The sequence below is a fragment of the Heptranchias perlo genome, chromosome 10 (genome assembly GCF_035084215.1).
Source record: "Heptranchias perlo isolate sHepPer1 chromosome 10, sHepPer1.hap1, whole genome shotgun sequence".
NCBI classification, from domain to species: Eukaryota; Metazoa; Chordata; class Chondrichthyes; order Hexanchiformes; family Hexanchidae; genus Heptranchias; species Heptranchias perlo.
This window is the reverse complement of record NC_090334.1, coordinates 37,372,055-37,390,427: the sequence shown is the minus strand read 5'-3', so window position 1 is coordinate 37,390,427 and position 18,373 is coordinate 37,372,055. Positions and strand designations below refer to the sequence as shown.

Below are 18,373 nucleotides of genomic sequence, written 5' to 3'. Positions count from 1 at the left end.
TCTGATTAAATAAAGTTGACTGTAAAACCAGTATAGAATCATAGAAGTTTACAACATGGAAACAGGCCCTTCGGCCCAACATGTCCATGTCGCCCAGTTTATACCACTAAGCTAGTCCCAATTGCCTGCACTTGGCCCATATCCCTCTATACCCATCTTACCCATGTAACTGTCCAAATGTTTTTTAAAAGACAAAATTGTACCCGCCTCTACTACTGTCTCTGGCAGCTCGTTCCAGACACTCACCACCCTTTGAGTGAAAAAATTGCCCCTCTGGACCCTTTTGTATCTCTCCCCTCTCACCTTAAATCTATGCCCCCTCGTTATAGACTCCCCTACCTTTGGGAAAAGATTTTGACTATCTACCTTATCTATGCCCCTCATTATTTTATAGACTTCTTCTATGAGATCACCCCTAAACCTCCTACTCTCCAGGGAAAAAAGTCTCAGTCTATCCAACCTCTCCCTATAAGTCAAACCATCAAGTCCCGGTAGCATCCTAGTAAATCTTTTCTGCACTCTTTCTAGTTTAATAATATCCTTTCTATAATAGGGTGACCAGAACTGTACACAGTATTCCAAGTGTGGCCTTACTAATGTCTTGTACAACTTCAACAAGACATCCCAACTCCTGTATTCAGTGTTCTGACCAATGAAACCAAGCATGCCGAATGCCTTCTTCACCACCCTATCCACCTGTGACTCCACTTTCAAGGAGCTGTGAACCTGTACTCCTAGATCTCTTTGTTCTATAACTCTCCCCAACGCCCTACCATTAACGGAGTAGGTCCTGGCCCGATTCGATCTACCAAAATGCATCACCTCACATTTATCTAAATTAAACTCCATCTGCCATTCATCGGCCCAATTTATCAAGATCCCGTTGCAATCCTAGATAACCTTCTTCACTGTCCACAATGCCACCAATCTTGGTGTCATCTGCAAACTTACTAACCATGCCTCCTAAATTCTCATCCAAATCATTAATATAAATAACAAATAACAGCGGACCCAGCACCGATCCCTGAGGCACACCGCTGGTCACAGGCCTCCAGTTTGAAAAACAACCCTCTACAACCACCCTCTGTCTTCTGTCGTCAATCCAATTTTGTATCCAATTGGCTACCTCACCTTGGATCCCGTGAGATTTAACCTTATGTAACAACCTACCATGCGGTACCTTGTCAAAGGCTTTGCTAAAGTCCATGTAGACCACGTCTACTGCACAGCCCTCATCTATCTTCTTGGTTACTCCTTCAAAAAACTCAATCAAATTCGTGAGACATGATTTTCCACTCACAAAACCATGCTGACTGTTCCTAATCAGTTCCTGCCTCTCCAAATGCCTGTAGATCCTGTCTCTCAGAATGCCCTCTAACAACTTGCCCACTACAGATGTCAGGCTCACCGGTCTATAGTTCCCAGGCTTTTCCCTGCCGCCCTTCTTAAACAAAGGCACATATTTGCTACCCTCCAATCTTCAGGCACCTCACCCGTAGCTGTCGATGATTCAAATATCTCTGCTAGGGGACCCGCAATTTCCTCCATAACGTCCTGGGATACATTTCATCAGGTCCCGGAGATTTATCTACCTTGATGCGCGTTAAGACTTCCAGCACCTCCCTCTCTGTAATATGTGCACTCCTCAAGACATCACTATTTATTTCCCCAAGTTCCCTAACATCCATGCCTTTCTCAACCGTAAATACCGATGTGAAATATTCATTTAGGATCTCACCCATCTCTTGTGGTTCCGCACATAGATGACCTTGTTGATCCTTAAGAGGCCCTACTCTCTCCCTAGTTACTCTTTTGCCCTTTATGTACTTGTAGAAGCTCTTTGGATTCTCCTTTGCCTTATCTGCCAAAGCAATCTCATGTCCCCTTTTTGCCCTCCTGATTTCTCTCTTAACTCTACTCCGGCAATCTCTATACTCTTCAAGGGATCCACTTGATCCCAGCTGTCTATGCATGTCATATGCCTCCTTCTTCTTTTTGACTAGGGCCTCAATCTCCCGAGTCATCCAAGGTTCCCTACTTCTACCAGCCTTGCCCTTCACTTTATAAGGAATGTGCTTACCCTGAACCCTGGTTAACACACTTTTGAAAGCCTCCCACTTACCAGATGTCCCTTTGCCTGCCAACAGACTCTCCCAATCAACTTCTGAAAGTTCCTGTCTAATACCATCAAAATTGGCCTTTCCCCAATTTAGAATTTTAACTTTTGGGCCAGACCTATCATTCTCCATAGCTATCTTAAAACTAATGGAATTATGATCACTGGTCCCAAAGTGATCCCTCACTAACACTTGTCACCTGCCCTTCCTTATTTCCCAAGAGGAGGTCAAGTTTTGCTCCCTCTCTAGTCAGGCCATCCACATACTGAATGAGAAATTCCTCCTGAATACACTCAACAAATTTCTTTCCATCCAAGCCCCTAATGCTATGGCTGTCAATGTTGGGAAAGTTAAAGTCCCCTACTATTACCACCCTATTTTTCTTGCAGCTGTCTGTAATCTCCTTACATATTTGCTCCTCAATTTCCCGTTGACTATTTGGGGGTCTGTAGTACAATCCTATCAAAGTGATCTCTCCCTTCTTATTTTTCAGTTCTACCCATATAGACTCAGTGGGCGAACCCTCGGATATATCCCCTCTCACTACTGCCGTGATGTTCTCTCTAATCAAGAACGCGACTCCCCCTCCTCTCTTACCTCCTGCTCTATCTGTACCCTGGAACATTGAGCTGCCAGTCCTGCCCCTCCTTTAGCCATGTTTCAGTAATAGCTATAACATCCCAGTCCCATGTACCCATCCATGCCCTGAGTTCATCTGCCTTGCCCATCAGACTTCTTGCATTGAAATAAATGCAGTTTAATCTAGACTTCCCTTGGTCTTTGCCCTGCTTTCTCAGACCATCTGTCCGGTCATGTTTTGTACACTCTCCCTTACTGCCTTTTGTTTCTGTCACCACTTTACTTCCCACTGACTTCCTGCATCGGTTCCCATCCCCCTGCCACATTAGTTTAAACCCTCCCCAACAGCACTAGCAAACACTCCCCCTAGGACATTGGTTCCAGTCCTGCCCAGATGCAGACCGTCCAATTTGTACTGGTCCCACCTCCCCCAGAACCGGTTCCAATGGCCCAGGAATTTGAATCCCTCCCTCTTGCACCATCTCTCAAGCCACGTATTCATCCTAGCTATCCAGTCATTCCTACTCTGACTAGCCCGTGGCACTGGTAGCAATCCTGAGATTACTACCTTTGAGGTCCTACTTTTTAGTTTAACTCCTAACTCTCTAAATTCAGCTTGTAGGACCTCATCCCGTTTTTTACTTGTATCGTTGGTATAGATTGAATGGAATTGCTATTAAGAGAAAATATGTAAAAACAAACTGACTTTATGGTGTGTTTTGTGAACCAACAGATTTTCTTTTTTCCCCTTTCTTACTGCTCATTACCATGTATTTGCTGTAGGCAGAGGATGAGGGTGAGAGGTATTTGGTCATGTGATTGGCCAGCAAGAGGTCCAATAAGTGGAGAAGTCAACTGATGTTAAGCTATTACTTAAAAATTGTATAGCTTAATAATTAAAATGTTTTTTCCTCCAGCAGTTCAAGATTATAGCTATTCTCCACCCACTCCCCCCCCCACCCAACCCCTTTCATTTTTATTTTGCTTTATGTTCTTTTTCACATGGTACAATTTCTAACTTGAGAGAGTTGGGAGGATGACTTACGTACAGGTGGTAGCTAATATCACTCTTGAGATAGCTGATAAGAGATGTATGACAATAACCTTGGGAGATTGCTGCTCATTTTGCCTCCTTGTGGATAATTGTTTTGCCTCTACGTAGTATCTCCTCCTGATAGTGTGGGTGAGATTGAAAACTTACTGTATGGGATGTTGTGGGCATGAATCCACATTCATCTGCTCTGTGACTGTGTTTGGAGTATCAGTGCAAATCATTACACTGTCTAGGACCGCCTTTCATTGAGTGCTCCTTAGAAATGGGGTGCTGCACCTTTTAAATATCTTAACTAGGTTCTCCTTTTATGTATGTTTGTTTTTGTATCAGTTGTTTAAGGCGACAAGTTGAAGATGATGTTTGGAGAAAAGTATTGTGCACCTTCAGTCCATGGAATGTCTTTTTAGATACTGACGTAATTAATTCATACACCCTACTCACCTATTTGTATTTATAAAGGCAAAAATTACTAGCAGAGTTAACATCATCAATGATTTTACTTTGGGATTTCTGTTTGAACATTTCTAGCTCTTCAGAAATGCTATAATGAAGAAAATTCAACTCCATCCACTGGCCACAATGAGAGATCTCATATGGTGGGCAGGAAACACACCTGAACTTCTGAAAATAATGTTTTTCAGTGATTGTTAGGGAATGGGTGTTCTTACTTATAAGTTATTCCACAAGATAATGGGGTTCAAAGGATTGTATTGGTAATTAAGCATACAATGATAACTATTAATAATAATTATACATAGACTTAAAAGTACACTTACGGCAATACAAGTTCACTGGAGAATTCACTGTTACAGGTTTCGAGCTCGAGATTGTCGGTTTGGCCAAACCTTAATAAATTCTGAAGTATCTGCCCTAACACCCACTTGTTAAACCTTTTTTTCCACCTTGCTACGTGTCACGTGTTCCATAGCATTACCACATTCAATTAGCTGCAATAACTTCAGTTTTAACAAGAATCACTCCCCACCTCCGTTCTAGCTTTAGCAAAGGCCCCCTACAGGCGACATTATTACTTGACCACATTCCGCACACATCTGCATTCTTGGATGAACTAATACCCCAAGCTATTGAAATTATAACTTCTTGAATTGATTGTCAAGCATGCATCCTGAGACCATTAATATGTCACCTATCTCACAGCTGAAAGATCTATGGGGCTCGAAGCAGTCATCTCCTAACAAAGAAAGCCTGTATTGCCTCTGCTGAACCTCCTTCTCAGCTGAATTACTGTCTCTGCCTGCTCTGTGTCTGTTGCAATAATTTATTAGCTAAACCCCCCCTGACTGGAATTCCTTTTAATTTAAACTGTCCTTCTAACAGAAACTTACTTAACAGGCAAAAACTGAAAGTTAATGTTACTACAATATAAAGAGATTAACCCTTTTCTTAAAGTGATGCCAATATTAACTTTTTTGAACAATGTTTTCAGCCAAAACTGAAGACTTCAGCCAAGATTTTACAGCTCCCTCACCTACCAGACTGTAACCTGAAGGTGGCGCTTTGGTCACAGGAGCTTCATATCTGCTTCATATTGTTTGCTTTTCAGGCTTCACTCCAACACAAACAAACCAGTTTTTTATGTTTGTGTTCTTTTGCATTTTTTTTCTGATTCTCTTTGATGAATCTTGAGCAGAGAATTGTTGTGATCTAGAATGCACTGACTTACGTAGCGAGTTGTTATGATGTAGAATGCGCTGCCTGAAAGGGTGGTGGAACCAGATTCAATGGTAACTTTCAAAAGGGAATTGGATAATTACTTGAACAGGAAAAATTTGCATGGCTATGGGGAAAGAGCAGGAGGGTGGAACAAATTAGATCGCTTTCAAAAAGCCGGCTCAGGCAAGATGGGCCGAATGGCCTCCTTCTGCGCTGTACAATTCTATAAGCGGGTATTCCAAGGTTTCTGCTAATAATACTTTAGATATAGCTGCTAGGAGCTATGCAAGAGCAAAATGGGCTGCTGATTCTTGCCCTGCATTTGTGGTTACATTTAGCCTCTGCTTGGTCCTCGCCCTCTGGCACAAAAGAGATTGGGAATTTCTTATTTCTAGAATCGCAGACATTAATCTGCATTCTATGATGACTAGAATTTCAACAGCCTTGCTCATCTCTTCCTTCTCACCTTATTGTACGCAGCACATCAAACTACATCATGAACCGCTTATGTAACTCATAGTATTGAAAATCTGCTGCTCAGCAACCAACTCCAGTCCTTATTCTTCCTCCCATACTCCATCAACCACCTTCTTGCTGCCAAGCACCAGCCCAGAGACATCCAGCGAAGTGGCATTGGATAGTTCAGCCAGAAGGGAATGCACTGGTGACACCTGCAGATGAGCAGGTAGGAGGAGCTGGAGTAGAAGATGAGGAGAATGATATTGTTGCAGAGCCGTAGGACCTAGACTTTCCGATTTTTGCTTTTAAAGCAAGGATGCTTACAAAGTATGTGCAGGAACTGGAGACAGCCTCCAACCATGTGCAGCAGATGGTGAGTTAACTTGGAGGAATCTGCTACTTGCATCTGCAGCAGCATGATGGATGGTTTTGTGGCGTTTGCAGTCCATCTTGGAGAATGTGGCAGCTCCAGGCCAATCTACAATGGAGGCCCCACCAGAGGCCTTAAGGGTGGACTTGGCTTTTTGCCATAGATGCTGAGATTGCCACCAAAGAGAGAGTGGAGAGAGCTGTCTCTTCGAACCTCCAAGCAACTGTGTCTGGAATACAGACAAGTATCTCTCGGGTTAGCAACCTCTGTAGCCCTCCCATCAGCCCCCTCAGATATCTGCACATGTGGCAGAAAGGCAGGATCGGGCTGCATGTGCAGTTGCAGAAGAGGTGCAGCAGGCCTCATCTAAGGACATAGCTTCCATGAGATGAGGGCCATCTCAGTCCCAAGAGGGCCATAACACACACAGTAGTCAGCCATTCAGCCTTTCCCCAAGGAAGTATGAGGCTAGGTGCAAGAGGTCATCATCGAGCACCAAGAGTAAGCATAGTATGGAATTTGATTAAAATTCAGGTTGAACTAAAGTTGATGTGCTATAGATATTGTTTTTGACAACATTTGGAAGTGATTTTGAAGTGGCATGAGAGTGAGTGAGCATGTAGAGAAGATATATTATATGATTATTTGGTATAATGGCCTAGAAATTGGGCCGTGACCAATTTTGGGCACACGGGGTGGTGGGGGGAAGGTAGTACGTATACCCCGCGACTGAATGGTGAGACGTGAGACCCGAGGCTCTCCAGATATTGGGCCTCTGGCCTCATTTTAGTATTGCTGGTTTTAGTATTGGACTCCCAAGTTTGGGTCTCTGCTAGTGTTGCAGCGGCCCTCGGGTAAGTGTTATCGGGGTCGGGAGAGGAGGCTGTGGGAGGTCAGGACAGGAGGCCGGGTGGGCGATCGGGAGAAGAGGTAGATGGGGGCGGGGCGCGATCAGCCGAGGCGGCCGGGGGGCCGATCAAGGGTTAAGAGAGAAGGCTATGGGGGCCAATCAGGAAAAGGGGGTCGGGAGAAGAGGCTGAGTGGGAGATGGGAGATGGGGCTGGAGGGGGAGAACTGGGGGTAGGGAGCAATCAGGAAGGGGATTAAATATGGGGTCGGGAGCAGCAGGAGTGCTCACATTAAGGTAAGTTACTTATCTTTGCAGGCGATCCCTAGGGCTGGTTTTCTTGAGTGCAGCCCGCAACGGCGTGGACTGCCTCAGGACTAACCAATCTTGGAGAGGGGACCTCAAATAGGTGCTGGGCCCCTTATTTGCATATGCAAAGGGCCACTTGTTTGTCCTTACCCAATATGGTGGGTGGTGCACCTCCGGCCAGAAATGTGCGCACTTTTCCTGTCTGTCATATTGGGGCCTTAGTAGTCCGAGTAGCGCCCGAAAAATGGGTGCTGTGTAGACATTTCTAGGAAAATATGTTTTGCTTGAGTATTTGGTTTAAAAAAATAAATAAGCTCTTGATCTGTCAGTATTTCTGCCTGGATTAGCTTTTTTTTAGCACATCGGGAGAGGTCATTCACTCTTAGTGAACCTTTTTTACTTTTTATAGTTTTCCTATTTCTCACATTCTTTTTGTTGATAATCTGCCATGCTAGTAAGATCATTTTATATCATTATTTTATTAGTGATGCAACTTTATCAGGAGTAAAGCAATAATAGTTTAAAAATCTCCATCAAATTTGCTAACAATGTTTACAGAAATTTTTTGTGGCAGTTTTCAACAGCTGAAAATGCCATTACGAAGACATCTGCCCTGTAACCCATACCTGTATAATATAGTGTGATTAGGTACTTCTTTGTATTTGTGATTCAAGCTCCTTTTGTCATGTTTGTGGTTTTTGTGAGACTGGGGATTGATGAAAGACATGGTATGTGTGGTTTCATTTTGCTTGCATGCAAGAATTGTGCTGACTCCTGAGATAGGTAGCTCAAATGAAACCATAAGTTGAATAGCAGTAGATTGAGTACAGAGTCCTTCACACACACAGATTTGCCCATGGCATATTAATCATTTATACAAATTCTTTAATTATGGGATTTTCCAAGAGCTAGTGGTCATTACCAGGATTGGAATGAAGCGTGGGCTTTCAATTTGCTCAACAACATTTGAGTCATTAACAAAATGTTACTGCTGTGAGGAACAGCTCAGTGCTATGGAATCCTTTGTTTTCTGATTTGTGCTTAAAATTTAAAAAAAGATGGAAAAACAAAATCTAACCACAACGATAAAACTTTAGTGTGATGGATGCCAACAGCATAAAAAATTAAATGAAGAATATAAACAATGGGCCATTGTTCAATTAATAGCTATTTACTTGTCTCTTTTTTAAAAAAAACTCTGAAAAGCAGCCATCAGATACAGAATCAACAATAGATTGAAGAGGGAATTTCACATTGCCACAGCCTGAAGATAAAAAGATGAATCATAGATGAATCATGTGACACCCTTGCGGTAGACCTGCAGAGTGATGGAGTCCCTTCCTAGGATTCCAGGTTCATTTAATGATCCTGTCAATTAGTCTGATTGATGATTTTTCCAGCAGTGGTTATAGATCTGCTAGTAAAACATTTCATGTCTCTGGGGTGGTGGGGGGAGGGGGTTGGGGGTGGTAGTGAACTATTGCCCTGTATTAGCAGCTGGTAGCAATACTTATGATTTGTCTGCTTGCTTTTCTCCATCTGTCCTTAGGCTTACAAAGTAGTTTTTTTTTAATACAATTATAAGCCACTTTGGAAAGACAGGTTTACTTATTTTTTTCCTCTGGGGTATATAAAAAATTACTTTGAAGGAAAGAGTTAAATATAACACAACTGGCTTAACTATTGAAGTAGTATGGCAGGTTAGAGCATATTGTGTAATTTTCTTTGATAGAATGGCAAAATTGTAATTCTACTGCCAGCAGGAAAAATAAAAGCAATCAGAACAACCAAGTGCAGAAGGTAGAAATAAATCAGGTTAATATACAAAACAAAAATTAGTTAAAGGGAGTAGAGGTGGAAAATGAAATCAACCAGTTATAAGCAGGAAAAAAAACTCAGGCAAAGGAACGAGATGTTAGCTTGGACAAAATAATTCAAGGGAAAATGAGTGTTGTTAAATACGAACAAAAAATATAAAGTGCATGTATTGCAATGCTCAAAGTGTAGGAAATTAACTGGGGGAATTAGAAGCAATTAATGTCACAGGAAAATATAGATTTACTAGCACTAATAGAAACTTGGCTACAAACTGGGCGGGAGTGGAAACAAACATATTGGGTCATTATATTTTTAGGAGGGACAGAATAGGTAAGAAAGGAGGAGGAGTGGCCATGTTAGTGAAGGAGGAAAAGCACGCTGCAGAGAGTATTAACGTACACAAAAAAATTCAATGAGCCAGAAATCACACAGAGCGGCGTGGCAAGGCTCTCCGCAGCTCCTACGAATAAAAAGAACGAATGTACTTACTGCCGACTCCGCAACGTCCACTTGCTTGATCTTGAAGTTGTGCGCTGTCAATTCAACATAAGCTGATTCACATGGGACAGTTTATGGGAATGGAAGACACGCCCACAGAATCTGACAGGAAGAGAAGTCCTGACAGATTCCACAAGCAGGCAAGCAGACTTCATTCATTTAAAGTTACTATTCTGTATGTCATTGTAAATAAAATATTTAACTTTTTTATAAAAAGCCAAGCAAGTAATTAAATTAAAGAGACAGAAGTGAAAATTAAAAAATTTTTTTTAAAACTTCAATTTTTTCTAAATGATCAAAAAATAACTAAGGAGCAAAATGACATTCCACGTTTTTAAAATTTAATTTTTAGTTGATTGGCAGTCATTAAGAGTCATTGCGCTTTTAAAAAGTAGTGTAGACCTGGTGTTTTTCAGCGTGCCTTTTGGTGGTGTAAGTAGTTACGTTCCAGCTGGGCAAGTTTGCGATATTTTTTTTCATTGATTTCAATGATTGTAGCGTGCGATGCCCCTTTAATTTGCAGCTATCAAATTGCCGACGAACCAATAGGAGCAAGTTCACTATTTCCAGGTTTTAGTGCTCATATGCAAATGTGTGAACTTGCTCCTTCGATTCGCCGTCTGAAACGGAGGACGCCATTGAGGAACGCCGTTGTCAGGTGAGTAATTTCTGCCCCAATTTGATTGGAAATCAAAGAAAAGAAAGGAATTGTTATGTTAGTCGGGTTGTGCTACAGATCCCCAAATTGTGAGAGGGAAATAGAAGGGAAAGTCTGAAGACAATTCAGGGAGATGAGTAGGGATAACAAAATTATTGTTCTATAAAATTTTATTTACCTACTCATTGAATGGAACAGGGGGAGTAAACATAGAAAAGAGAATGGAATTCCCAAAATTCCATAGAGGTATTGTTGGGTCTAGTTATAAGTGGCAAAACAGAACAGGAAGAGGAGTTAAATGAAGGTGAGCACCCCAGGAGTAGTGACCATAATATGATTAGGTTTAAGGTCCAAATAGAAAGGGATAAAGCCAGTACAATAATAAAGGCACCAGATTGGAATAGGATAGATTTTAGACAGAATAGGAGTGAGGTGGAAAGAAACTGGCAAACTATACTGTAGATAAACAATGGGATATTTTTAAAAATGAAATTTCAAAGGTGCAGAATAAATATATACGATTTAAAAAAGATTACTTAAAGTTTCAGGATGTCATGAATAAATAAAGAAGTTAGAAGCAATCGAGAATTAAATTCGGGGGCATATGGAGCCCTTCAGTATTAAAATGAGAGCGAATATGACAAAATAAGGAAAGAGGTTGAGGAAGAGAAAGGAAGCAAGGAGGGAAAATCTCAAATATATTTGAAAGAATATTAAAGTATTCTACAAATCTATTAGTGAAAAGAAAATAGTTTTGTGTGAGGTGGGACCTTGAGAGGAATTGATAGTGAGTTGGTAGATGATAACCAAAATTGGTGGGGATAGTTAACAAGTATTTTGCATCAGTGTTTACAAAAGAAAAGGTTACTGAGGAGGTGGTAAATTCTGAATTGGTTAAAAGTGAGATGAGAGATATAAGTATTCGAGAAATTAGTTAAGCAAAGGAAGACAAAGTGCTGGGACGTGATGGGATAAATTCAAGGATCCTGAGGGAAATGGGGGAAGAAATTTTGTGATTGTATGTGTGCCAGGTGACTGGAGAGTGGCTAAAGTAATACTTTATTTTCAAAAAGGGAGACAGAACAAATTTGCTTAATTATAGGATAGTCAGTTTAACATCTGTGGTAGGGAAAATTTTGGAATCTTTAATTCAAGATGAAATTTCTAAATATTTAGATGAAGAGAACATAATTAGAAGAATGGATTTCAGAAAGGAAGATTGTGCTTGACAAACCTGATAAATTTCTTTTGAGGAAATTTCAGATATGTTGGCTGGGGATACTGGAGTGGATGTGGTGTACATGAAATTTCAGAAAGCCTTTGACAGTGTACCACACAAGAGATTATTGGAGAAGATTAAGGGGTGTGGGATTAGGGGAAGAGTAGCAAATTGGATTAAGAATTGGTTAGAAAGGAGGAAACCCAAAAGTAGGAGTTAAGGGCAGTTTCTTAGTGATTGGAAATGGGGAGTGAGGTCCCATCAGTTTCTGTTCTGGAACCGCTTCTGTTCACTGTGTACATCAGTGATTTAGATATGGGGCTAGAGGGAGCGCTGTCCAAATTTGCAGATAATACTAAAATAGAAGGCATAGTAAATAATTGAGGACCAAAGGAGGCTTCAAGGGAATATTGATAAGTTGGTGGCATGGGCAAAAGAGTGGTAGATTCTCTGTCATGTCTGTCTCTGAAACTGTCTTGGCGACAGGATAGATTAGAGGATCAGTTTTTCAAATTGAAATAATATAAGGAGACTGTTTACATTTTTAAGTGAGACATGAACTTTGAATTTCTTTTTAAATAAATATATTTAAATATAGAGTAAAGGGACCACAGAGCACAAACTAGGAATGGAACCTGGTGTGTATGGTAGAGTTAGCTGAGGTAACAGTTAGGGTTGTATAATTGGCCTCAATGTTTGAGCTATGGAATGATATCTAGTTCTTAAAAGCTATCAATTTATTCCTGCTGGAAAATATACATGTGTGTACATTTCAAGAGGACAGGAGAATCAGTGCCTTCAGAAAAGGAGAGCAGGGGAAAAATATAGAATTACTTCTTCCTACCTGAATAGGTAATATTGTTGATTTTCACTTTTTTTTCCTAAATTCAGCTTTTTTAATCTTAAGAGGGGCTTCACTAGATTCCTTTGGTGTAGTGGGTAAATATATCACCCAATGGGATACTGAGCCCTGCAGATCAGATGATCCATGTACAGGAATAGCTTATTTCAGCTGGTAATGATCATCTGAGTGCTCTAATTGGTGTCAATGGCCTTGAGCTAAGAAAGGGAGAAAATTAACTAGCGATCTGATTCTGATTCTCCTTGCTGGATTGGGTTCACTTGTGAACACCAGATGAGGATAGGGGTGGACTCAGCTGTGATGCACCCTACAACCAAATAGCTTGCTGACTCTCCCTGTTGAGGCTCACATGAATAGTGGCCATTTGAGTAAGGTAGTCAATAGTGTCTGTCTCGGGCATATAAATTGTATTCCACAGGTTTTCACATGTATCTTGCATGTAATATTTATTAGGAAATAAAATTTATATTCAGTGAGTAAAATGGGTGTTTTCATTTTTTTTAGGAACTGCAACATTTCCAAACCTTTGTGAAAAACCGGCAGCCTTTTGATGTTGTAATTGATGGATTAAATGTTGCTAACATTTCGGCTAAGGTTAATCAGTCCAGAATTGTGAGTATTCTATATAAGAGTATTAAAAAAAAATTCCTTTGTTGCATTTATGCCATTGATTTATGTGGAATTATCAATGTTGCAGAATGGTATAAAATGGGGAAATGCCAATCTAAATTAAATGAAACACCTTGTAGTGTGGTTTTAATTTTACATGACATGTTGCAACACAAAAAGCTATGACCTTTAGAATCTTGAGATGGTTTCATAAGCTATGCAGATTTATAGGCCATGTTAAGTAAAACATGTCTAAATGTATTGCATCTTATTACTAATTTTGCATTGGCTATAAAATACAGTTGTAGATTAGTATAGCTATGGTGACTGTACTATATTGTCTCTTTCCTAGTATGTATGTAAGTGCATTTAATATTTTGTGTTGGTGTTGAGGATAAAAGTTCCTTTTCCTTTCCCCAATTGTGTCTCCTGATGTCAAGTACCTGTCACAAACTATGTTCAAGAAAATGGACAGGTGATGTAATCCAAGGCCCCCCATTAATAATGCTCTGAAATTTATTTATTTTATTTTCCTCACCGCCTCCATGGTAGATGTAAAGTGGCAAGTCAGGCATTTTCTCAGAGAGCTAAGATCAGGAACTTAACAATATTGATGAACCTATGTCCCAACCCTCTTTAGTGCCATACATTGTTGGTCCATTATGCCACCATGTAAATCAATTAATAACTCCTGTCAGGTAGCACACACCGCACAACCCAGGAATTTAGGCAGTACTGCAGTTTTGTTGAAATTTTAATATCCAAATTGACCTTCCCACTTTCCCCCTGCCTAATATTAATCACATACCTGTCACTGTTTGGAATTTGATAGCCTCCCCTCCCCCAACAAGTAGGCTTATGAAATACAGGTGAATCTCCTCATTAATGGTCTTCAAACTTGCACCTTATGCCTGATTTCAGTCTTTTAATAATAAAACTTGATGCTAGTGAATTTACTTATCAATTACTTATGCTTTTTTAAATTTTGCATTGCTCAATATCCAGCCAGAATCAAATTAAAGCCCTGGTCATTTTGAATTTGCATCTCAAAATAGTAGCATTGTTAATCCCAGTCAAAGATGCAGACACTCACTTGATGAGTCTGTGGATGATGTGAACTGAACACATCTGCAGGCCTCTAGGTTTCCTTTTGACATCCAATCACAATGGTGGCATGACATACTGTTGCTGAATGATATTTCAGAGATTTGGATTGGACACCCTCACAAAATAGCTTCCTTTTCAAGAATACTTCTTTAGAGTGAACTTAAACTCCCATTTCTTGGGTAATCGTTTCTAGTACTACAGATTACCAAGACCATTGATTTACAGTTTTGTGGGAGTGGGGGAGAAGGACACAACCATGGTATACGATCCCCAAAACACTAGAATTCTTCGTACTAAAAATGCACTTTGACTTATCGAGTTACTGTAAAACTGATGCCCTGCTGATGACTATCACCCAGTGTAGTATTTCGCACCTCTTCTTACAGATTGATTGATTTTGTATGACTTATGCAAGGCCCGGGACCAAGTTCATTTCAGGCCAATGCCAATTCCAAATGCAGTCATACATTATCATACTGACAGTTGTTTGTAAATGTCTCAGTGGCTTGAATTCAAGTCACGCATTTCCAGAAATAGACTGAGAAGGTCATGTGCTAAATGGTGCATTCAGTGCTATTTCAGTATTTTTCAACTGATGAAATAAAAATGAGCAAATTAAATTAGTACAGCAATAATTTCAAACAAAACTGCTGAGTACATCATTTTATGTAAAGAATACAACTGAAGGAAAAATAAAGTTCATATTTAGGCTAGATTTCAAAGATTATTCTCACTTTGCCATCAAATATTATACAACATGGAGTAGCTTCCTTGCGCACTGCACTGAGGTGGTAAAACAAGAAAAATGAAGGCTATGAAAAGGCTGTACAGTCCATCTAGCCTGCTCAATTTAGAGCCTGTGTGTAATTATTCCATCAGTGGAACCCTAAGATTGAATTATGTCCTTCACTCCTGAATAATTCTTATTGTACATATATACTTTTTGATTTTAAAAAAAAGTTTTTTCTTTACCAAACAGCGCACACATTCAATTAGATCTAGAAGTTTCAATATAAATCTTTAAAAGATTCATATTTTCAGATTGTATCTCAAATCAAAGTAAATAAAAATCTGCTCGACCATTCCTGATCACCATTGGGATTTCATTTTTCACACTTGCATCATAATTGCTGTGCTGCTTTGAAATGCTTTTATTGATATCCAACTATTTCATCACTGTGGAACTCAAAAAAAATCTCTTTATATAATATATTAAAAATCTTGTATTTGCATAGATGTTCTGTCAACTTTCTCCATTATAAATTCCTATGTGTACGTTTTGTGATGGAACTGCCTATGTAAACATGTCAGTAGTGGGAACGAGTCATTCCAGCATGACAAGTTTACATAGACAGTTTCCATTATAAATGTGGACATAGGAATTTATAAAGGAAATATAAAAATAAGGACAAATTGACTGAATTATGTCTGCACACCCTGGTCCAATTATCCCCTGCCTTTTAATCCTGCTTCTCTGGATGAGTACACTTAACCTTGACTTCTCGTGTGCAGTGCTATGGGATATTGACTAGTAACGTTAAATAGTTACCTCTGTGATAAATATATAATTATCAACCAATATTGCTGCTTATTCTATTAAATAAAATGATCCTTTGATAATAAACAAAACTGTTCTCCCCACCACTCCTGATCCCTGAGTGGTCCTTTATATGTAATGAAATAAAACAACCCAACTACTCATGTCCTTTCAACTATCTGGCCTGTGATGTCTTAAAGGAGGAGAGAGAGGCAGAGAGATTTAGGGAGGGAATTCCAGAGCTCAGAGCCTAGATGGCTGAAGGCACGGCTGCTAATGGTGGGGTGAAAGAAATTGGGGATGCACAAGATGCCAGAATTGGAGGAGCGCAGAGTTCTCGGAGGGTTGTAGGAGTGGAGGAGGTTACAGAGTTAGGGAGGGGCAAGGCCATGGTGGGATTTTAACACAAGGAACACATGTACAAAGCAGGATGGTTGTAGATTCAATTCCCTGCATTGTGATGAGTTAAGTACAATTGGCCTCCGTGTCCTGGGTTAGCAAAGTGAAAATAGGTGACAATTTTCACTTCTAATTGCTATCCAGAGGCCCTTGCTAGAAGTGCTGTATAGTGCATAATTTCCATAATTCTGCAAACAATTTTGTTTCCTTAAGATCAGTCCTATTATGTCCTGTTCTGTCTGCTTCAACATGCTGACTATTACACTCTTCGCAACTGCCATCTAATGAATAATCTCCCATTCTCCTAGTTTAGATCTCCACTTGTCACTCCCTCATTAATAAAGCAGGTGGTTTAAAAAAGCATATGGGATCCTGGGCTTTATAAATAGAGGCATAGAGTACAAAAGCAAGGAAGTTATGTGGAACCTTTCATAAGACACTGGTTCGGCCACAACTGGAGTATTGTGTCTAATTCTGGGCACCGCACTTTAGGAAGGATGTGAAGGCCTTCGAGAGGATGCAGAAAAGATTTACTAGAATGGTTCCAGGGATGAGCGACTTCACTTACATGGAAAGACTGGAGAAGCTGGGGTTACTCTCCTTGGAGCAGAGAAGGTTGAGAGGCAATTTGATGGAGGTGTTCAAAATCGTGAAGGGTTTTGATAAAGTAAATAAAGAGAAACTGTTCCCATTGGCGGAAGGGACAAGAACCAGAGGACACAGATTTAAGATGATTGGCAAAAGAACCAAAGGCGACGTGAGGAAAAGCTTTTTTACACAACGAGTAGTTGTGATCTGGAATGCATTGCCTGAAAGGGTGGTGGATGCAGATTCAATTGTGGCTTTCAAAAAGGAATTTGATAAGTATTTGAAGGAAAAAAAATTTGCAGGGCTACGAGGAAAGAGCGGGGGAATGGGACTAACTGGATTGCTCTTACAAAGAGCCAGCACAGGCTCGATGGGCCGAATAAGACCATAAGAGATAGGAGCAGGAGTAGGCCATTCGGCCCCTGGAGCCTGCTCCGCCATTTAATGAGATCATGGCTGATCTGATTTTTACCTCAACTCCATTTTCCCGCCCTTTCCCCATATCCTTTGTCTCCCTTGCTGATCAAAAATTTGTCTTACTCAGCCTTGAATGTATTCAATGACTCAGCCTCCACAGCTTTTTGGGGTAAAGAATTCCAAAGATTCATGACCCTCTGGGAGAAGAAATTCCTCCTCATTTCTGTCTTAAACAGGTGACCCCTTATTCTAAGACTATGCCCCCTAGTTTTAGATTCCCCATGAGGGGTAACATCCTCTCAGCATCTACCCTATCGAATCCCCTCAGAATCTTGTATGTTTCAATAATAAGATCTCCTCTCATTCTTCTAAACTCCAATGAGTATAGACCCAACCTGTTCAATCTTTCCTCATAAGACAACCCTTCCATACCCGGAATCAACCTAGTGAACCTTCTCTGAACTGCCTCCAATGCAAGTATGTCCTTCCTTAAATAAGGGCACCAGAACTGTGTGCCTCCTTCGGTGCTGTTATGATTCTAGGTGACTGCTTCTGTAAGCATCTAAGAGGTACATAAGAGAGGCTTTTGGATTTGTCTTCTCCCATCTGGTTTCCACATAGAGCCTACCTCTAACAGCACAACTGAAATCAAAAATGTACTTCCTATCTGAACCACAGTACATTGAAGCAGCACTGCCAAATACTTTTTAAGTAATGTGCACTGTTTGTAATACAGAACAAAAAATATCAGGGAGTATTTAAATCTTGGATAATGTTCATAACTCCAGTTTCTTTTTCATGACTCATGATATCATTAGAACATAATTCAAAGATGAGTATAGACCATCCAGCCTATTGTATTTCATTCCGATAGTATATTAACTTTCCCCCATTATAGCATCCAGCTGCATTTTAAACATCTGTAATATTTTTGCCTCCATTAACCTGCTGCCAAATTATTCTTTCCATTTATCACCTTTGAGTTAAGAGGATCTTCCTGATAATTTGTTTTAAATTAATTTTTCTCTAATTTAAATGCAAGTCCTCTGGCCCTATTCTCCTGGTTTACTTTAAAGTAATATTTTGGGTTTCCCTTTCATTGTACTGGAGCTGCCAGGATTCTCATTTGTGGATTAGAGGTAACAGGGGTGTAAGCATTAACATCTCCCTCCATTCTCTTATCAAGTCCCAAGTACAGATGCCATGTACCATCGATTTCCCCCGTGATTATTAGTTTGATTGGATATTTTCC

General features: G+C 40.2%; 1 protein-coding gene across 2 annotated transcripts in view; it reads left to right on the top strand.

Annotated features, from left to right (window-relative positions):
- The window catches only part of prorp (protein only RNase P catalytic subunit), a 59,354-nt gene that overhangs the window by 5,676 nt on the left and 35,305 nt on the right, over positions 1–18,373 (top strand). For both annotated transcript variants that reach the window (XM_067991496.1, XM_067991494.1), the window contains exon 4: positions 12,969–13,076. In XM_067991496.1, coding sequence (XP_067847597.1) covers positions 12,969–13,076 — 108 coding nt within the window. The remainder of the gene's footprint in view (positions 1–12,968; positions 13,077–18,373) is intronic.